Below are 22,204 nucleotides of genomic sequence, written 5' to 3'. Positions count from 1 at the left end.
TAAATAGGAGCGGATTGGATAAACCGGCATAATCAACAACAATAACTTTTTAATTTGGCTTAATACATTTTATGCCCTCTATTTGACTTAAAATTTCAATTGCCTCCATGAACTTTTAAAAAATTTAAATGAATCCATTTTTTTTTGTCCAATTGCATTTAATAAGTCTCAAGTCTTGCTCAATAATCATCTATTCTTGTCCTATTGTATTCAATAACTTCTTTTTCTTGTCTAATTGCATTCAATAACCTCAAAACCTCATTTGCCTAGTGAACTTTCAAAAATTCCTAATTATAATTTTCTTTTTGACACGTGTGATACGGATCGATATCAAAGTGGACATTTTAATCTTAAATCCACAAAAAATACTTCTTCTCAAGTCTAACTTGAAGGAGTGAATCTCAAGTTTGAAGACCAAAACTCTCAACAATGGAGGCTATTTGATCATATTTCATAAAAGTTGTGTTCTCTTACAAGAAGAGAGGCTAATATACCTCACTCAAAAGAACGCAAAAGGCACAAATATCTCAACTAGGGTTACAATCACTTAATTAAAGGTAGGGGTAAAAAAGGAAATAAAAGGCTAAATGGCATTGGGTTATTAACCCCACGTGCCAAACCCTAAAAATCATAGGGGCACAATAGTAATTTCAAACATTGGATCAGAAATAGTAGTTAGGACAGCCTTTTCAGGCATGCCATACGGCGTGTGGCACTACTCCACACGGGCGTGTGCCCAATGCTCTCCAAGTTACACGTCGTCTGCTAAGTATTGTTACGAACATGAGGTTTTGGCATGGCTCCACATGACGTGTGGAGCTGATTTTCAGCAACTCCTTTCTTTGTCTTCGGCTGCGATAGAATTTACTTCATCACACGGGCCCGTGTTGGAAATGTTCTCATCAACATGATGGAGCATATTTTGTATTGTCTGGATCTAACAAATTTTGTTGAAAAATATGGGTTACTAAATATAATTAAATAAAAATATGAATCATTTGGAACTTTTCAGAAAATGAATGAATTGTTAAGCAAATTACAAATAGATTATTCATTTTACTTTTATTAATTTAAGTTTATAACATTATTGTAAAAAATAAATTCAATTAAAGGTATTATTTATTGTATTTATATCTGAAATTACACTTTATTTTTTACAATTAGAAATAATAATTTCACAGTGCGTTCTATGCTTACTTTGATAGGGGCACAACAGTAATTTCAAAAATTGGATCAGAAATAGTAGTTAGAACAGCCTTTTCAGGCATGCCACACGGGCGTGTGCCTAATGCTCTCCAAGTCACATGTCGTCTGCTAAGTATTGTCACGAACATGAGGTTTTGGCATGGCTCCACATGACGTGTGGAGCTGATTTTCAGCAACTCCTTTCTTCTTCGTCGGCTGCGATAGAATTTGCTTCATCACACGGGCCTGTGTTGGAAATGTTCTCATCAAATGATGGAGCATATTTCGTATTGTCTGCATCTAACAAATTTTATTGAGAAATATAGGTTACTAAATATAATTAGACCTGTTCAAGGACCCGCCGGCCCGCCCAACCCGCCCAGGCCCGCTGTATATGGGTTGGGCTTGGTCATGCATAATTAGTTTTTGGCCAAGCCCGACCCAAGTCCGAATATAAGATGGGACGGGCTTGGGATTTATCTCAAAACCCATACATAGCCCGGCCCGGCCCGACTTCTATAATTTATACTTTAAATTTTATTTATCATTTTATAATTGTATACCATACAATAAATCTGATCCATTGATTTCTTTGGATCTTTTACTTTCACATTCTAAGCTAATAAATAGATTAGTTTTTATCAGTTTTTTGTGTACTGCTTTAAAATATTAAATATTATTAAAACGAAATTATATATCAGTGGTTGTGCTTTGTGAAAATATTAATTCATGCTTTTGTTTGTATGAGTTTAACATTTTACACTAAATTTTATACAGTGAAAAAAATTAAAATTCAATATTAAATAATTTAAAAAAAAATATTGGACGGGCTGGGTCGGGCCTGGGATTTATAATTTTTTTCTCGGGCTGAACCCGGCCCAGCCCGACCTTTAAATAGTGTGGGTTGGGCTGGGCCTGGGAAAATGATTTTAGAGCTCAACCCGATTGAGCCCGGCCCGGCCCAGCCCATGAACAGGTCTAAATATAATTAAACAAAAGTATGAATCATTTGTAACTTTTCAGAAGATGGATGAATTGTTAAGCAAATTACAAATAGATTATTCATTTTACTTTTATTAATTTAAGTTTATAACATTATTGTAAAAAATAAATTCAATTAAAAGGTATTATTTATTATATTTATATCTGAAATTACACTTTATTTTTTACAAATAGAAATAATAATTTCACAGATTTTCTCTAGTGATACAGGCATATAAAATAAAAGTTGATCCATTAAAATATGATTTCAAATATAAATAAAATTAGTTATACTTTTCGCTATTCATTAAAATTGATTTGAATGTTTAAATCTTCAAGTAGTTATTTAAATTAGAGCTTTTGAGTTCAAATCGTGGTGTATACATAAAATTTTAATTGAGAAATATTTTAATAAAAGGTGTCTTAATTGACTCGAACCAAGTAATTGGATAAATTATTAGACTAATCATAAATTAATGGGATAAAGTCTAAATTTACATCTGTCATTTTTTAAAAAGTACAGATTTATCATTAACATTTGAAAAGGTAATCTTTTACGTTCGGTGTGATAGTCAAGTAACACTCAAATCAGCTCGTTCAAATTTTATATTCAATATGGATAAAATTGATCAAATTTGAAAATATTAACAGTAAAATTTTACAATTTCGTACATTAAATGTATATCTACACTTCTCAAAAAATGATAAATATAAATTTAAATAATATCCCGAGTTTAATATAAAATTAGGTTAGCCATAAATTAAAGAAATTTTCATCTAGATCTTAAAGCATAGTTAGAGGCTATGCTTAAAGCAAACATAATTAAAGCATATAAAGAAAATGAAACCAACGCACAGTTAATATTTGCATTTAATAATAATGTAGATCCTTAATCCACATTTTATCAATTACATGGGAATTGATCGAGTTGACCTAAAAGAAAAAGAAAATTGTGTGACAAATGTAACCTGAATTTCTACCTTACGATCATTATAGTTACGACCGTTGTTCACAAGAGCTTCGATCGTTGACTCCCCTATCATCTAAAATTAAGAGGAATAGTATTTATATGTGTGTTCTTTGTACCATAGAAGGGAATGAGGGTAACTGGGTATATAGGGTTACTTGTTATCTCAATGTAAAGTTTTTGAAAAACAAACCTTGATCGGATCACCAACGAATACTCCAATTTTCAAGTCAGTTCTAATCTTAGAGAGATATAGTAAGAAAGTGAGGAATCATTTTTTTATAAAAAAAAAAGAGAAATCGTTACTTAAAGAGAGATTAGATAATATTGAATACTTTATGAAAGGAGTTGGACCTTTTCATATAGGAATGGAGACTCCTAGTTGAAATAAGAGAAAACTTGCTCTCTTTCCATTAAGGAAAGAATATTGAGAAAGTCGGTATTCCCTAATGGACGGCACTAGCTATGCGTGATTTTTTAGACTCTTAATTAGGAGAGAATTCCCCACTTCGACAAGGAATGAAGCTTCTAAAATCCCAAATAAGACATTTGGCTTCGTGTAAAGGAGCGATTCGGGTCTGCTCAAGACCGAATTTCAATATTCACTTATGTTCCCCCCTATAAGCATAGCTTTTTAAGGCTAGAGAAGACTTTCATTTTCCAATGAGATGCACCATTTTCATAAGATTTTCCTTTCCATAAGAACGGGAGATGTGCCCATTAGTCACTCAGGAAAATGAAGTGTTGCTCTAGTTCTATATCAGTATTTTTCATATGAACCCTGATGACCACGTGAATTTGGTCATTCACCGTTAGATCTAGGCTGATTAAATCTAAACCTTGGGATGCTTTCAATCTCCACTTTAAGATTTTAATCAACCTAGATCTAATGGTAAATGATCAAATTTACCATGATCATTAGGGTCCATGTGAACACTGCTTAGTTCTATATAACGAGGGAAGAGATATGTGATATTCACACTTTTGTTATCGTATACATCCCTTGAATCCTCTGCAAGCCCATTTCCTTACGAGCCTTTTGCAGAAGTAAAAATAGTAAGTTTTAATATCTTCCTTCTTCCCCTCTTAGTATTTGAAATGAATTCTTCTTCCAAAACCAAGAAAATGACTCCCCCAGAATCAATGATATGTTCTTAACCAGTGGAAGATTTTGAAGAGGAAAAATCCATAGTTGAAGTAAATGTGGGTATTTTATTCTTCTGCTACTGATAGAGTGAATCGCCCTCTAGCCTTTTATTTCATCGTTTTCCTCTTCCATCTGGCCAATGGCTTCTCATGATTCATGTCTGAACTAATTGTCGATGTCTTATAGTCTCTTCCAAGTTGCTTTCGGAGTAGATCTCCAAACAAGCCACTAAGGCTAGTAAAGCTACCAAGTGGGAAAAAAAAGAGTCAGTAGCTCAAGAAGTCAGCGGTGGATCTTTGAGGAAAACTTTATTGAAGCTGATTTTCTGTTACCGCTATTCCAGATCTCGCCATTCCACAACTTACTGTTTCTCCGTTTCCAAATAGACCAAGCACACGGACAACCCAATCCTCAGGCTTATGCTCGTAATGATTGGGGAAGAACTCCCTAAAATCTTCGAAATCATAAACTAGAGGAAATGAAATTACTTCATTTTCACATGGATCAAAGAAATGTCCAATCTTCTACCCACCAATTTAGAGCGCATTGGAAGGCATCGAGAACGGAACCACCAGTTTAGAGCGCATCGGAAGGCATTGAGAATGGAAAAATTTGAGCTTAAGGACATTGGACAAAGAGATGTCATGAGTGCTTCACTCCATTTTCATGATCCCAACTCTTCTCTCCCTCTTCAAACAAATCCGAGACTACTACATCCTCAACAACAATATTACCAGGAAGTTTGACAACAAAAAAAGTCATCTTCATTAGCTAACCATGGATCTTTCCAAATACGAATATTGTCTAAATTACCAAGACGCCACCAAAGACCAAGGCCAATAACCACTCGGGAATTTCACACACTCCTCCAAATGTAACTAGGATTACTACCAAAGCCGAAAAGCTTAAATGCCTAAATATGCTTCTTTTTCTTCCAAAGTTGTAAACTATTTGGAATAAGTTAATATAGATGATAAATTAACCTTTTGGACTTTCCACTGAACATAGAAAAGTTACCTGAAATTGCACATGAACACCAAAATGTTGAGAAAATACAATCAACAGTAGTATAGTGCTTTGGAAAATGCTGTAGAAGTCAAGTGATTAATGCTGAAAAGTACAAATATATGGGACGAATGCCCGTCGCTAAAATTCCATTGGTACATCTAAAGTTGAAAACTCACATCATCAAGTTAAATTTTGGAATACCATACAAATGCTGCCAAGGCTCATCAGTTAACCCTTTCTTCTAATAACTTTAGAACATTGACAAATACAGCTTACTAATCATCATCATTCCTTGCATGACATGCGTAAAAAAAACCAACCAAAATCAACCTAATAATGCACACAGCGCAGTAAAATCTTCTCTACAGAATTGCAACATCCAAGTAATCTCCTATCTGCAAACGTAAAGCATGTACTAGCTGTGAATCCACTCTGTGGAATAGGTTAGCATAAGATGTGGCAATTGTACACAATGCAACAACACGACACATACCCAACAGTGGATTAGCATTTTATTAAACAAGTAATGGGTTATCATTGGGTTGGCACGAAATTGACATGCAGATTTTTGAGTTAGGTTAGGGTTGATCTGTTAACTCAAAAACGACATAAATGTTTAAAATATTAGTATAACCTCTCATGTTCTTACATGACACCTTAATAGAAGTAATAAAATTATAATTGTCACATGCGAACACGACTCAAACCTTCAATATTTTTACATGTTATCCTTAATAGAGGGAATAAAATTAGAAGTGACATGCGAATATATTCCACAAATATAACATAATATAAGCTGATTAGTGGTTTGCTAAATAGATTTTGGGTTTGGATGGTCAGAGTTAACCTGCTAATCCAAAAATGACATAAATATCTAGAAGTATGAATATATATATTGTTAAATGTCACAATTAATAGAGCTAGAAAAATAACATGTGACCCACAAACACAAAATGAAAATAACATTAACCCGATTAAATTAACACGATTATGACACAAAAAACTTTGGGTTGGGTTAGGATTGACTCATTCCACACTAACCTAATAATTGACACGACACGAACACGATCCACTTACATGAATTACCACCCCTAAGTGCATTAAGAAAGACAAAAAAAAAAAAAAAACGTATCCTCTTTTACCTGAAAACCAAGATCCGCCAATGCTTTAGCATCATCTAATTTCCCACCTCTGTTAGAGTAGGTCTTTCCAACCTTCACGAAAGAACCAAGTTGGCAAAGTTTTTCAAATCAGTACCACTGTATACAAAACCTAATCCAGACAGCTTAGTAACATACTAACATCAATAACAAAGCATGATACCAATATACATTTGTAATAGATTTCTTCTTAGGGGATATCCACAAGTATATGCTAGAGGATTTGAAAATGAGAATCATCCACATATTGGAAGGCAAGGGAAAGGAGCAAAGCAACTTACCTCTCTCACTACAAAACGACCGTTTTTGTCCGGATATACAAAAGCAAAGGACAGCCTTGCATCTCTTCTCCTTGATGCTGGAGCCACCTCTTTGACCTGTGAAAGAGGTCAGATGAGGTATAAGAAAGCCAAAACCCTAAAACAAAATCAATTATGGCAGAAAAAAAACAAGTCCAGCCAAAGATCACTCAAGATATTAAAAATAGATGGCGCAAATGCAATCATTATGGGAGAAGGCTTATAGCATTCATGCATAGCATGTAATTATAGATTCAGAAGCATCAGATTTGTAGCAAGACAAGACAGTTTGCAGAGTCTCATTCTTTATGTCATAGTTTAGAAGACTCATTTTCTGCATACTAAAACAATGCAGAGAAAAAGATTCTTCTCCCTGAACCAAAATCTCCAACAAAAGTACACAGCTAAGACCAGACTGTTTTAGGTAGCACTTTTTGTACAGTAATAGCTGTTTTGACATTGAACATAATCCCGCATATAGAATTTTATACTCCAAAAAGCTCGACAGAAAAAATGATTTCTTGTTCTTCCTTCCTTTCAATGATCATAAACAAATTGCATAGAATTACACAGAGATACATCCGCAACACATGCATCGAAGAAAGCAATGGTAAAAAGATTTAATCCAGAGGAGAACAATCATGTTCTAGGATTCTTTAAATTCCATATGTAACCAGTAGAAGAAATGAAGACAGCTCAAACTGAGGCTTACATAAAGGAAAAAAGAAGTTGCCATGACGGTTATAATCTTTTTAAGTGGAATTCATCACAAAAGGAATGTGGTTATTCAAACATAACTTCCTTTATTTCCTAGGACAATAAGAAACATTCTGTAAGACGCATATAAAAGAAAGTACAATGACAATTGACAAGTGATTTTGACATACAAGATCAGTTAACTCCCGAAGAGTAGCATCCTTCCAAGTATAAATTTGAACCTCATCCTTGGGTTCCTTGCCTCTCACTGCAAAATCATCCTTGGAATGATGACTCCCTATCTGCAAGAAATCAAACAATTACAATAAAATCACCAAGTAAGTATTACGTGTACAATGTACTTTACTCAATTGGGGAACAATAGATTCTGACTGTATTGCTCCTAAATTTCCCAATTATCTAAATTAAAGATGCTGACCAGAAAAGTCACCCATGAAAACAATTAGAAAAAAAAAAACTCTCCCTAACTTATCTGAGAGTAGAGAAGAACAATGAAAGATGAAGCAGAAATCCAACTTTATGGTCTCTGTAAAAAGTTTAAAGCTGGAAATATGTAAAATAGATATTTCAAAGCAGAACATTGTGCATTTAAAAAAGAACACCAGTTCAAACTACATGAATCAGTAAAAGTGGAATCAGCTTAAATTGATTAGGAAATGCAAATTTCTTTTGCAGCATTCTTTCCCTACATTCTCCAAAATTCATGAATCCTTCATGCATTCATATGAAGATTGTCAAACTGCAAATAACTACCTACCATGCACCATTCAGACTCAACATGACATGATTGATAACAATTACTTCAGAAATAAACAATGGACTGGAGAATTAGCATATCAGTGATGTTCACTATTAGGAGGAGGGCTGGGGTCTGTGGAACTGCAACCACAATCATAATTCTAAAGCTCTTGTCAAAGATAAAGGTGGGTGAACACATAAAAAACTCTCAAAGGATTTCATTATAGGTAACCTATGAATTTAGTTTCACTTGCTTGGAAAAGAATACCACTACACAACTGCTCAAGCAATATAAAGAAGAAGCCCCACTCTTTTCTCTGTCATAAAAGTTTCTCTACCAACAATAATTACAAAGATAGTACTTCGTTTTGTTTCATTAAAATATCAAACAATCACTATGTGCTTTTTTATTGCTAAGTTTTTACCAACGCACCAGATGCATCCTTTGGATATATGGAGACAAGACATCGTCTATCTATGCCAGCAAAGTTCCTATACTAACATAATATGTTGAATAGCTATGCATTCTTCCAAATTATATTGCATGAAGTGTAAATAAGACTTTGCACATGTCTCCTCCGCACTAATTTCAAGATATCTATACTACTAAAGAAAATTGTATGCTCCTGCAAACAGACAAAAAAAAATAATATTACTGAGTAAAAGTTCCTTAGAAGAGCTCAGATCGCGAACATACCTTAGTAAAAACACGAAGCAGTAGAGGACAAGTCTGCATTTTCCGATTGGCAGGGAGAGAGGAAAAAATATATGCATCATTAGAATACTGAAGATTAAAGATTAAATATCAAAACAATATACAGAGCAAATAGTTAATATGCGCAAGTTCATTAGATAATTGATGACAGATACTGGCCGCGAAGAGAAACCAAACTAGAATATGAAGCAAAATAAGTAAATGAAGGCAAAACAGAAATGTAGATTCACTATCTGAAACCTAGAATTTGAGCTCAATGTACAGCATATATGTAAAAGCAAAAATATATAGTCCTTCGAAACCCTAAAAGAAAGAAAGAACGATGAATTAAACAAGACAGACAGGCGTTTTAGTACCTTCTCGCGATCAACGGGCTGAAGAGGCGGAGGACCTCTCGGAGGAGGTCCTAACGGTCTTCCACCGGGTCTCTTTTGCATTTCAGGTACTCCCGCCATGTCTGTCTCTTCGAGAGCTAGCTGAAGCCGAAACGAAAATTCTAACACCGGTTGAGACTGAGAAAGGAAGTGCTCTTATTTTGTTCAGCTCTTTCGATGGGTAATACGGTGTCGTATTTGATCAGAGTTCAGGTATGTAGTTTATTTGATGTGGGCTGGGCCTGCTTGATCCCTATATTGGGCTCGGCCTTTTCAGGTGTGCTCTTCTTTTGTTCAACTCTTTTGATGGATTATACGGTGCCGTATTTACTCGGAGTTCAGCTATATAGTTTCCTTGATGTGGGCTGGGCCTGTTTGATCCCTATATTGGGCTCGGCTCTTTATGGTTTAGGAACCCAAATTTGTTGAACAATGACCCATTCCTTTATGGCAAAAAGCATTATTAGGCCTCTGGTATTTCATTTTTTTTGTTTATTAAACGTTTGATCTTTTATTTTGATACATTAGCTCATGATCTTTTATTTTTGGTCTCATTAAGCTCTTGATGACCAAATTAGTAAATCGTGAATATGTAATTCTGTTAAAAAGACGTTATTAACTTCATATGTATTTGAAATTATCTAAAAATATATTTTTTATAGTTTGAATTAAGGTTTTTATAGTTTTTTTACAGTCACATTACACATACAAAACTGCTTTTAAATAGTGAAAAAATGCAAATTTTGAGTGCAAGTGCAATTAATAACAGTCTGTTAATCGAATCTTATATTCAAAATTACTTTTTTTTTTTGTCATAAAGGGCTTAATGAGATCAAAAATAAATAATCATAGACTTAATTTATTCAAATGAAAGATCAAGAGCTTAATAAACAAAAAAAAATTGAAAGATCAGTGGTCTAATAATGCGTTTTACCTTCCTTTATCTATTGAACAAATGAAACTTAATATTTCCAAAAATCAAAATTTTGTTTCATATTATTAGTTTTTATTTTTTATTTCATTTATTATATAGAAATCTATCTTGCCCCTGTACTTTTAAAAGTTCCCAATAATCTCATCAACTTGCTTAAAATATTCTGATTTTCCTTAAAATGTAGCCAATTAATCATTTGGTTGCAAAGATGTAAGTTTCTGGAAGATGTATTACGCATGTCTTAAAATATTATTACATAATTAATAGAAAATTGAAACGTTTAAAAAAAAAATTACTTAATCAACTGTAAACCTGTCTTTTTTCATATTATAACTCATACTCTAATTTAGTTGTTTGACTTTTTTCAAGATGTGTGCAATATAGTTTTCGCATCCAACTTACTTCTTTATTAGATAAAATCGATTAGAAATAAAAATGGGAAAAATTATAAAAAGAATGTAAAATATATCGGGTTAATTTTAAATTAAACCTTGTGGTTCTACGTTTTTGCAGATTGGTATCTATGGGTTTTTTTATTACAAACTGAACTATGTTGCTTACAAAAATTTTATTTTTGTTGACTTTACCAAAGTTGGCTAATAACGACTTCAAAATAAAAAAAAAATCAAAAATTAAAATTGTTTAGTATCATATTTACTATGGAGCTACATTTTTTATTTTTCAAAATTATCATTTTTGAAATTTTTTCTCTCTAAACATTAACTTTCTCTCTCATAAAAACAAGACATAAATGACTTCAAACCTAAGAAGTGAAGGATTAAAGCTGCTTAAAATATCATTTAATTCTTGAAATTTTCCATTTTGAGGACATTATCAGCGAAATTTGATAAAGTCAACAAAAAATGAAAATTTTGCAAATGTACCAAAAAAAACTATAAATACCGATCTGCAAAAATTTGTAATCACAAGATTTAATTTGAAATTAACCCAAATATATAATAGGTAAAACAAACAAACAAAAAGGAAGTAAACAAGAAACATCATATTTTTGTAAAAACTATAATTCTAAATTTTTGGCATTGAATTATTTCTAATATCTATCTATTTTTGTAAATTTTGGTTTAGTTAAAAATAATTCCATAAATTTGGAATTTGGCCAAATTAATTTCAACATTCAACCAAACAATAAAAATTTTGAAATTATAAATAAAATTCACAAAAATTTTGGAATTCATTTATACCAAATAAACCTTGATGTTTTTTTTTCATGTAAATCTGTTATTGATATTTGTGACAATATTGTGCAAATCCTTTTTGTTAGTGTAATTTTGTACCATTTTTATATTTGGTTTTTACTATTGTTGAATACTTACTCTTATGAGTAGTGAAACTCTTAACCCAGTGGTTGAGAGCATACCCATGACCGGGGAAATCTTAGGTTTGAATCACATGAGGTGGGGTGAGGATTTTTCTTTATTATTTAATGTAAGCGTATTGCGCGCAATTTATTTTTAAAAAAACTACCTACTCTTAAGCAAAATTGGATTTATTAACTTTTTATATATAAAAAAATATAGTAGATGTTGTGGCTTTTTGGAGCGAAAATGAAATTATAAGTGTGACAAAAGTTTATAGTATCTACGGATTTTTTAATGCACTTAATCTGACTTTCAGACTGTTGTTCGGAATAAAGTGGACTAAATAATTCCTTAAAGTTTGAATTAAGCAAAGAAAAATAAATCAACTGTGAAGGTCGTATAATTATAAGAAGGTTGAAACGTAAAAGTACAAAAATTGAAATTTAATTGTTCTGATAAAGTGAAAAATACAGGAAATGAAACCAAAACAAAAGAAAAATGTTGGAATTCGAAATTGAAAGTACAATTGCACAGTTTGTTTGTGTGTTTTTGGATTTGTTGGTTGTGATCTCGAAAATTGAGAATAAATTCAACTTCTGTAGTTTTCCTTTTTGTAACCTCCTTACCCATGATATCTGTTAGGAGAGTTAGCAAACCGAATCGTTATCGAGTTTAGGTAGGTTTAATATTGACTCATTAATGTCTTGAGTCAAGTCCTCTCGAGCTGATATTTGACCAAGATTTGATCGAGCCGATTTTTGACCGAGTCGAGCTTTTAACCAAATTGATCATACATGCACATAATAAGTAGCATATATTGAAAAAATAAACCTTATAACATACTCCATGTGAGTTTCAAATATAAAATAAAACAATCACCAGCCATGGCCGAACTCCAAGAATAGCAGCTGCTACTGGTGGGCAGAGAAGATGAACTCGCAGATTGGATGTTAACTTCTCCAAGGTTAGTGTCATTGGTGTGGATGACAAAGTGAAGAGGACTTTGAGAAACATATTAGTCTTTAGGGCTTGTATTTTAAATTTTGAAGTCCTAATGTTCAGACTAGCCCTCGCCCCAAAGCAGCCATTAAATATATTTTTTATAGGCCTTGTGAGTTGTGACTAGTTGAGAGTTAAAGTTAATGACTAATTACAAATTTTCTTTTGTTACCCATGTCATTAATTATTTTATTTCGAATTAAAAAATAATAAAATATTTAGTAATTAAAAACAATTGAGTCTATTCCCGACCTTTCAAGTGGAACTTGAGGAAGCTCTCTCGAGCAGATATCGAGCTCAAGTCGAGCCCTATCAATTCGAACTTTGGTCAAGCTTGGACTGGCCTGAGCTTGAATAGTTTGCGACTATCCTAGTTCACTAACACTTCTAATCTCTACTAAAGATAACCACATTTCTATAACCTCCACTCTGTGATATAACCTCGTGTGTTCTCTTTAACATTCTTCCACTATCTTGGTAACTATTTTCTTTAATGGAACTACTAGAAAATCTCTTAAATAAAAAAGTGAATTACTATACCTAGCCACAAATTCCTACCTCTAGCTTCGGGAATTGACCGAACTACCCTTTGCATAAAAATTGAAAAAAGACAAAACCTCTCAAGAACCCTATACACTCTTCGATCAAATCCGGACTAATTTTTGAACCAAATCATGGATGGTGACAGAGGCCGTAAAGGGAAAGCGAAAATGGTAAGATTTACGGTTTTATTTTGTTGATTTACGCTTCAATTTGAGATCTGTGGGATCTTTTTGAAAATCGCTGGAATCGCAGTCGGGCGTATGAACATCACGCCCGACTTATGGTTCCGGCGTAAGAACATCACGCCCGAGCAGTGGTGCGGGCGTGATAGCCACATGCCCGCACCATAGGTCGGGCGTAATATTCAAACGCCCGAACCATAGGTCGGACGTGATGTTCATACGCCCGACCAGTGGTTCGGACGTGATGTTCATACGCCTGATGGTGTTTTTTTTAATTATATTTATATTTAAATTAATTTAGTGTAATTTATAATTTATATGTTACAATTTTAGATTAACTTAGTGTAATTTTTTTGTAGACGGAGCAGCCTACTAGGGGGGAAATCCATCCCGTCATCTGCTCGTCGTCTAGATATGGACGACGAGGATGATACACCACGACATACGAGATTGTGAGGTATTGATATATCTGGTCGTAGGCGAAGAGGGGCTGCGACGGAGCAGGTGTGGAGGGGGCCGATTGTGAATCAGCCCGATATTCATGGATCAGAGGGGGCGATGGATTTTGGTGACAGAGAACCTGATAGCGATTCTGTGGAGGACTACTTGGATGTGGTAGCCCAAGTATTGCGACAGTCTGCAGCTACACGTGATCGTGAGGGTGAGGATGTCGATGAGCAGCCGGCCCAGCGCATAGGAGGTCGCTTTGCGAGTACATGTATTTTTTAGTATAATTTTATAACTTTAGTATAGTTTAGTATAATTTAATAGTTTTAGTATAATGTTAGTATAATTTTAGTATAATTTAATAGTTTTAGTATAATTTTAGTATAACTTTAGTATAATTTTATAACTTTAGTATAGTTTAGTATAATTTTAGTATAATTTTAGTATAATTTAATAGTTTTAGTATAACTTTAGTATAACTTTAGTATAATTTTATAATTTTACTATAATTTTATCACTTTAGTATAGTTTAGTATAATTTTATAAATTTAGTATAGTTTAGTATAATTTTATAAATTTAGTATAGTTTAGTATAATTTTATAAATTTAGTATAATTTAATAGTTTTAGTATAATTTTAGTATAATTTAATAGTTTTAGTATAATTTTAGTATAACTTTGGTATAATTTTATAATTTTAGTATAATTTTATAACTTTAGTATAGTTTAGTATAATTTTATAAATTTAGTATAGTTTTAGTATAATTTAATAGTTTTAATATAATTTTAGTATAAGTTTAGTATAATTTTAGTATAATTTTATAAATTTAGTACTATAATTTTAGTATAATTTAATAGTTTTAGTATAATTTTAGTATAACTTTAGTATAATTTTAGTATGATTTAATAGTTTTAGTATAATTTTAGTATAACTTTCGTATAATTTTATAAGTTTAGTATAATTTTATAACTTTAGTATAGTTTAGTGTAATTTTATAAATTTAGTATAATTTTAGTATAATTTAATAGTTTTAGTATAACTTTAGTATAATTTTATAACTTTAGTATAAATTTGGTATAATTTTTTAACTTTCAGGGACCAGCAAACGTCCCAAAGGTAGTGAGGACAAGACCTGGATTGTTAGTAGACCGGTGGATGGTGGCCCCGTTAATGGTTCCGTGATTCCTAGTTTTTCTAGGACATGTTGTCTCACAGATGCTGGGAGGAGAGCTTCGGTCGTTTCTGACATGCTACAACAGATCAACAGCATGCCGGGATTTGTGGGTGTGGTTTTCTGGTGCGTCACCCGAGGTAAGAATAATTTAGTTTGTCAACATTTATTGTAATTTGTATTTTTAACTATAAACCTCAAAAACATTCAGTAATTGTATATGTGTCATTTTACAACTGAAGGATATGATCGAGAAGACTGGGTTGTCTCACCTTCCACATATTATGTTTAGGAACATCGACACTCTACTGTTGACTGCGTTCATGGAGCGGTGGAAGCCTGATACGAACTCCTTCCATATGTCGTTCGGGGAGATGGCTATCCAGCTGCATGATGTATGGCAGATTCTTCGGATCTCGATCGACGGTGCGATGGTGTCCGAGTCTCCCACTATTGACCGGTTGCATGCCATGTGCATGATGATGTTCGGGGTGGATCGGGAGCAGCTTCTGTCGCCGACCCGACATCTCTGGAGTGGTGGAGGTGTATTTGTTGATGCTGTACACAGGCTTGTCATCGAGGGTAGGGATGACGCTACTCGGGCCACAACGTGGATGTGGCTTATGCTCGGATCCACTTTGTTTGTTGACAAGAGTGGAGATAGGATTAGGTTGGCTCATCTTGCTGAGGTTTACGGCGGTGTTAGAGGGGCAGTTGGACTTTCATGGGGGTCTGCTACACTTGCCATGTTGTATCGGCAGCTGGAGATAGCGAGCAGAGGAGACTGTTCTGGTATATGCGGATGTTTGACCATACTACAAGCGTGGATATACGAGTATTTTCCGGTGTTCCGGCCGCATAGACTAGCTCACGTGATCCCAGCTGACCATGTCCGTGCACTAAGATGGGAGGTCGGGGTACCAGGCAAGACGACCGTCCGACTAGATACCATACACGGGCAGCTGGACCGTATGACGGCAGCAGAGGTATTTTATAAAATTTTAGAATTAATTTAAGTATTATTTATAGTATATTATTATTTATTATTGAGTATTTGTTTTTCAGGTGACGTGTGATGAGCGCGGCGCCTAGTAGTATAATGTGGGACAATGGGATGTGTAGATGGTATATGGGTGATGATAAATGTGATGTGTGTGTTGATGAAAAACTCTACTAGACACTACTACGTAAGGGCAAGTGTACCCCGTCGTATCAAGTAATAATCCGGTTAAGACCGGGTATCGAATCCACGGGATTTATATCTACAAGTATTAAACTACTCGATTCTATTCGTTATCTAGGCGGTGAATACTTTAGGTTGGTTTGGGTGACAAGTACAAACTGAAGGAAAATAGGCTAACGTAGAGCAGCGAAAATATAAAAATTTTAACCTATTTCCATTAACCCCAAGATCCGTTAATCGTTATTTCATATAAAGAGGGATAAGAAGAAATACCTTTTAGATGTTCTATCTACCGTTGCAAACGAAGTGCCCACAACTTCATAAGAGATAGAAACTGTCTACCAATCTGCCCCTATCCGAAAATACCTTCCAGAACTTCGAACGACAATCTGAACGGTGGAAACGTGGAAGAATATGTCTAGAAGCTCCTGTCCAAAAATCGCGACGATCCGACGGTTCAATCTCCGGGAATCCGCGAAATCGTGAACTGACCTGATGTAGGAGTAGTAAAACGAATTTCTCCCTTTTGTTTGTTTTTCTTCTTTTATGAACACAACAAAACAAAACAAGTAAACGATTAGAAATCAACCGATGAATAGCAACCAAAATAGATTGCCTCTAATTAATCAACACAAGATCAATGATAAAGAGAAAGAGATGAAATCAATTGAATCGGTAGGAAGCGATGGATTATTTCGTCCTCAACAAGGGGGTGTTAAAATTCTCTCTCCTGGAATCAATAGTGTATTTCGAAAATCACATAGGGGGTACTTATAATCTCTCTTGTATCTAATCCCTAGTTAGATAGAATTAGGTTACTGAATAGAAATTCAATTCGGAATAGAATTCTTAATTATTATCTATTAATATATCTAAATATAAAAGATAATAATAATAACATTATTGGATAATAATAGGAGTAATATAATCTAATTAAAACTCCTAACTTATTTATCCTTTAATTAATTTAATTCATAATCCTAATCTAATTAGGATTAATAAAATCAAATTAATCATTTATGTATTTTACTACATAAATTTCGCCCCCCTTGGTAATTGGGCCTTATTGGGCTCAATTGGGCTTCCGTCAATTAATTAGCATCTTTCTCTCTTTTGGGTTCCAAGTCTTATGTGTGACCCATTAGGTTATTGCTACTAGCCGTATGCAACTTATTAAATTAATTTTCAAAGAATTATATTTAATCTTTGCATAACGGAATGATGTACAGAGTATGTGATTAGCAAGTCCGTAATCATTCCCCTAGAGCTATAAGAAGACAGGTTGATTCTGTCGTTGACCTTTCCGTATTAGTTACGGTATAATTCGATCCTTTATCAACTACGTCCTTGAACTGAATCTTATGACTATGGGTAATGTCAAGTCACATATAGCGAGACGTTCGTTTTACTTGTTCTGGCCGAGTCAACTCCAATTAGATAGGTTAAGAGAAATCTCATTTCATTCTTAAGCTATCACCTTGCAAGGATTTAGAGTCAAGACTTCCACAAGCGATCCATGGACATATCTCCCATTTATCGGGAGTGATAAATGCTCAATCCAATGTATAACGATCCCGTAATCACTTCCTGCGATACCCAACGTCTGCTGTTCACACCCTAGAGTCATCTCTGTTAAGGATCGTGTTACAACAGAGTCAAAGCGTCACATTTCGCAATCCAGAATACCAATTAACATTCCTTTGAGTCTGAGGATTATTTATACCTATTAATACCAATGAGATGAACAGGTGACAAGGAAAAATCTACCCATCCTGTTATCTCAAGTCGGGTCCCCAATCCTAATGAACTACTTTTCATCGGATCCATGTAACTGTCCAGATATCTGTATATATGAAGCTTGTGAGATCAGCTTTCTGTCGAACAGAAGACATTGTTACATGCAAGTCTCAACCGCAATATGTCAATCCTAAACATATTGCTTGACTTGGGGTGGTTTTAAGTTTATCAGTTTATTATAAAGTTTTATCTCACTTCATGCTTGTATGAACACTTTATAATCACTTTAAACAAACTTACGGATTTCCTTTTATTAGACTTTATTTAGTGCTTAAAAGGGATTGCCTTTATATAGTTATAAAACATATATCTCACTAAAACAAATGATATAAAGAACACTTCATTTACATTAAGTTTGTATCCTAGAACAATTGTCTATAGGACACTAAACCCCAACACAAACTACTCCTAAACTACGGTGAGACAGACTTGTATAACCAAACTCTACGGACTATGATAAGTTATAATTATAATAAGCAAAGACTCCGAACGTATACGATTGATACTTTACTCTTGTAAAGACGTCTATGTGTAGACGGACCGCACCGTGAAGTACTTAGACGATGTGGTTCCTAGTCAAGGCGTGTCTAATGCTGGGGATCAGAAACTAGGGCCCGTAAGTTCCGTGGCTTGTCAATTCCTACGGTTTGCGAAATGTTACTCCCGGTAGGACATCACCTATATGAAACCCTAAAGATAACCCGTCCCTACGGGTCGCAGGAAATCGTGTCTCCCCTACACAATAATCAATTAAAAATATCAAAACAAGTAGCAAATATCAATACGTATAAAGAACGGAAATTGCAAATCATATATTATAAATGTGGTGTGAAAAGAATATGAATACAACCAAGCCTAGTATATAGGAAGAGTGCAAGCTAATTAGCAAGTAAAAAGGGGAAAACCGTCCCTTGGAACTAGCTAACCGGACTCAAGGCCGTCTCTTAGGTCTTGGAGGTGGAACTTCTCGAGCTTGGTGGAGGAGGGTGGAACGGAACTTCGACAGAGTGGCGGAATAAATGAACAACCTCTCAAAGTAGTAGAGTTTAGTTATACAAAATCTGAATGAGGAAATGAGTGCTAATCACTCTTATTTATACACATCAAGCTCGGGGGTAAAATTGTAATTACATAAGTTACAAACAAGAATTCACACTATTTTTGCAGGTTTCACAAGGTATGTCCTGCGTGGATGGTGGTATGCCCCGCGTCTGTGCCGAATTAGACCATATCGTTGATAATTTCTTCCGCGTGGACCGGATTTAGGCTTGTTGACTCAACCATGCCCGCGTAGAATGGAGTACGCTCCGCGTGGTTGAGCTCCTGGAACTTATTTGCTTGAAATACGCCTTGGATGCCCCGCGTAGTCTGGGTTACGCCCCGCGTAGTTGGGTTCCTGGAACATTTGTCTTCGATTCACACTGGAGACGCCCCGCGTGGTAGGTATTGACCAAGTGAGAATGCGCAATTGACTGCCGTGTGTCGAGGGGAAGTGGCTACGCACCGCGTGCCTTGTTTTACGCCCCGCGTATCCGAGAATTAGTGCTTGAGTGTTTTCTTCTTTGTACCTAAAAAATACGATCTTCGAGAACCGAGTTAGCTTGATGTTTATTTTTCTGAAATTAATCAAAAACTAAAGAAATTAACTAAAAACGTAAAATTTATTTTTATTTTGTAATTTATTCAAAAACATACTATTTTTGTAATTAAACTTGTCTATTAAGATCGAAATTAAGATAAGGACAAAACATCCCTATCACTCACCATGGTGAGGCGTGATTACCTCACGCCCGCGTGCCGGGAGAGGTATTTTTCCCCCATTTCCCACCTCAAAGCCTGAAATGGTATTTTCGTCCTTTCACGGGGCTAGAGGTGGGAAATTGGGGATGGGTTTAACAACACCCATAGAAAAACAGCTTTCTAACAAGAATTTGATTAAAACGGCCTTCTTAAATATAAGAAGACCATCACTTCTTGACATTTAGTAACCTTCTCATATATTCTCCTCAATTACCTTCCAGTAACTCGTTCAATCCTTTATTTAAGCTCAGACAATCCATTATTCATTTAGATGAGTCAAGTTGAGTTCAGACATAAAAATCAAATCTCAAGCTCAACTCCTCATTTAATATATATATATATATATATGATTATGTTAATGAGAAAAAATTAAAACTTTATTTAAAATTGGGGAAAGTATAAAAAAAATTGTAGTTTTATCAATTTGCAAGCAAAGGAAGATTGTATTTTTTTGGTTGAAAGAAATGACATGTGCTTTATAAAATTACCAAATAAAGAAATTTGACTAACACTGTTTGCCATATATTCAAGTTAACATGTCACGTCATCAAAAATCAATATTTTAATATGTCATGTAAGAGCTTATATAGTACTTGTAAATTGTGTATTACAGTATTTTGCACCATTTGGTTGTAACCAACAATGAGGATGTGTTACCAAATTTGTTAACAAACTTTATTATACTCCCTAAAAGCCAACATCATTTGGAGGGTGGAAATCACTCCAAACAATATTTGGAGAGCGAAAGTCACTCCAGACTTCGGAGAGTGAAAGTCTCTACAAACTTTGATGTTTTTTACAGAACAAATTATATTTTAGTCCTTTATCATTTAATTAATATTTTTTTATCCAATAAAATTATCAAGAAATAATGGCCCTAATGGAAAAGTCACTCCAAACTTTGGAAACTGAAAGTATCTACAAACTTTGATGTTTTTTACAAAACAAATTATATTTTTAGTCCTTTATCATTTAATTAATATTTTTTTACCCAATAAAATTATCAAGAAATAATGGTCCTAATGGGATGAAAATTTTTCTTGTTGTTTTTTCTACGTGGCACCTTTAAGTTGTTTGGTACCATTAGAGATGCTCTAAGAGCATCTCCAATAGAGATAGTTTTAAAGGGTACCAAAACTTAACATAACATACTAAAATATAATATTTTATTATTTCAATCATCCAAATCACTTTTGTCAACTTTGGTTAAAAAAATACTCAAATAGTAAGCAACTTTAAAAATTGTCACAATGCCCCCACAAATTATTACTTTATATATAGTTTATTTTAATTTATAAATATTATAATAAAGGTACACTAATAGTAATTAAGTAAATTACTTTTTTTTATATTAAAAAAAGTTTGACAACCTTAAAGTAGGGTTACCAAAAAGTGGCAACATTGCTAAGCAACGACTCTTATTCCAATAGATGGCACCATTTGAAAGTTGTCAAAACAAGTGTCACATCCCCGGCAACGGCGCCAAAATCTTGATGAGCATGGCGCCTAGTAGTATAGTGTGGGACAATGGAATGTGTAGATGGTATTTGGGTGATGATAAATGTGATATGTGCGTTGATGAAAAACTCTACTAGACGCTACTACGTAGGGGCAAGTGTACCCCGTCGTATCAAGTAATAATCCGGTTAAGACCGGGTATCGAATCCACAGGATTTATATCTACAAGTATTAAACTACTCGGCTTTATTCGTTATCTAGGCGGTGAATACTTTAGGTTGGTTTGGATGATAAGTACAAACTACTCCTAAACTACGATGAGACAGACTTGTATAACCGAACTCTACGGACTATGATAAGTTATAATTATAATAAGCAAAGACTCCGAACGTATACGATTGATACTTTACTCTTGCAAAGATGACTATGTGTAGATGGACCGCACCGTGAAGTACTTAGACGACGTGGTTCCTAGTCAAGGCGTGTCTAATGCTGGGGATCAGAAACTAGGCCCGTAAGTTTCGTGGCTTGTCAATTCCTACGGTTTGCGGAATGTTACTCCCGGTAGGACAACACCTATATGAATCCCTAAAGATAACCCGTCCCTATGGGTCGCTGGACATCGTGTCTCCCCTACACAATAATCAATTAAAAATATCAAAACAAGTAGCAAATATCAACACGTATAAAGAACGGAAATTGCAAATCATATATTATAAATGTGGAGTGAAAAGAATATGAATACAACCAAGCCTAGTACATAGGAAGAGTGCAAGCTAATTAGCAAGTAAAAAGGGGAAAATCGTCCCTTGGAACTAGCTAACCAGACTCAAGGCCGTCTCTTAGGTCTTGGAGGTGGAACTTCTCGAGCTTGGTGGAGGAGGGTGGAACGAAACTTCGACGGAGTGGCGGAATAAGTGCACAAGCTCTCAAAGTAGTAGAGTTTATTTCTACAAAATCTGAATGAGGAAATGAGTGCTAATCACTCTTATTTATACACATCAAGATCGGGGGTAAAATTGTAATTACACAAGTTACAAACAAGAATTCACACTATTTTTGCAGGTTTCACAAGGTAC

The 22,204-nt window shown here is 34.3% G+C and overlaps 1 protein-coding gene across 4 annotated transcripts; it reads right to left on the bottom strand.

The window, feature by feature from the left end:
* Positions 1-5,385: 5,385 nt before the first annotated feature.
* Positions 5,386-9,454, bottom strand: LOC136220899 (histone deacetylase complex subunit SAP18). Of its 4 annotated transcripts, none has more exons than XM_066008731.1 (6): positions 9,275-9,454; positions 8,901-8,987; positions 7,636-7,746; positions 6,731-6,826; positions 6,432-6,503; positions 5,386-5,721 (listed from the first exon to the last, which is right to left on the bottom strand). In XM_066008731.1, the coding sequence occupies exons 1-6, from the start codon at positions 9,371-9,373 to the stop codon at positions 5,620-5,622; spliced, it is 567 nt and encodes a 188-aa protein (XP_065864803.1). In that variant the 5' UTR covers positions 9,374-9,454; the 3' UTR covers positions 5,386-5,619. The 4 variants fall into 4 exon arrangements, with proteins under 4 accessions (XP_065864803.1, XP_065864805.1, XP_065864804.1 ...); XM_066008733.1 differs by having other exon boundaries at positions 5,386-5,684; positions 9,275-9,452; XM_066008732.1 differs by having other exon boundaries at positions 8,901-8,933; positions 9,275-9,451.
* Between the last annotated feature and the right edge of the window lie 12,750 nt (positions 9,455-22,204).

This window comes from Euphorbia lathyris, chromosome 2 (assembly GCF_963576675.1).
Source record: "Euphorbia lathyris chromosome 2, ddEupLath1.1, whole genome shotgun sequence".
Taxonomy (NCBI): domain Eukaryota; kingdom Viridiplantae; phylum Streptophyta; class Magnoliopsida; order Malpighiales; family Euphorbiaceae; genus Euphorbia; species Euphorbia lathyris.
This window is presented reverse-complemented; position numbering and strand designations above follow the sequence as displayed.

What these genes read in the sequence shown, in the direction of transcription:
- LOC136220899 (XM_066008731.1), bottom strand. Translation starts at nt 9,373, where the DNA reads ATGGCGGGAGTACCTGAAATGCAAAAGAGACCCGGTGGAAGACCGTTA. An exon ending in AGCCCGTTGATCGCGAGAAG is followed by an intron (nt 8,988 to 9,274) that starts GTACTAAAACGC and finishes TTTAATCTTCAG; the next exon opens with TATTCTAATGATGCATATAT. An exon ending in TTCGGGAGTTAACTGATCTT is followed by an intron (nt 6,827 to 7,635) that starts GTATGTCAAAAT and finishes CCTCTTTCACAG; the next exon opens with GTCAAAGAGGTGGCTCCAGC.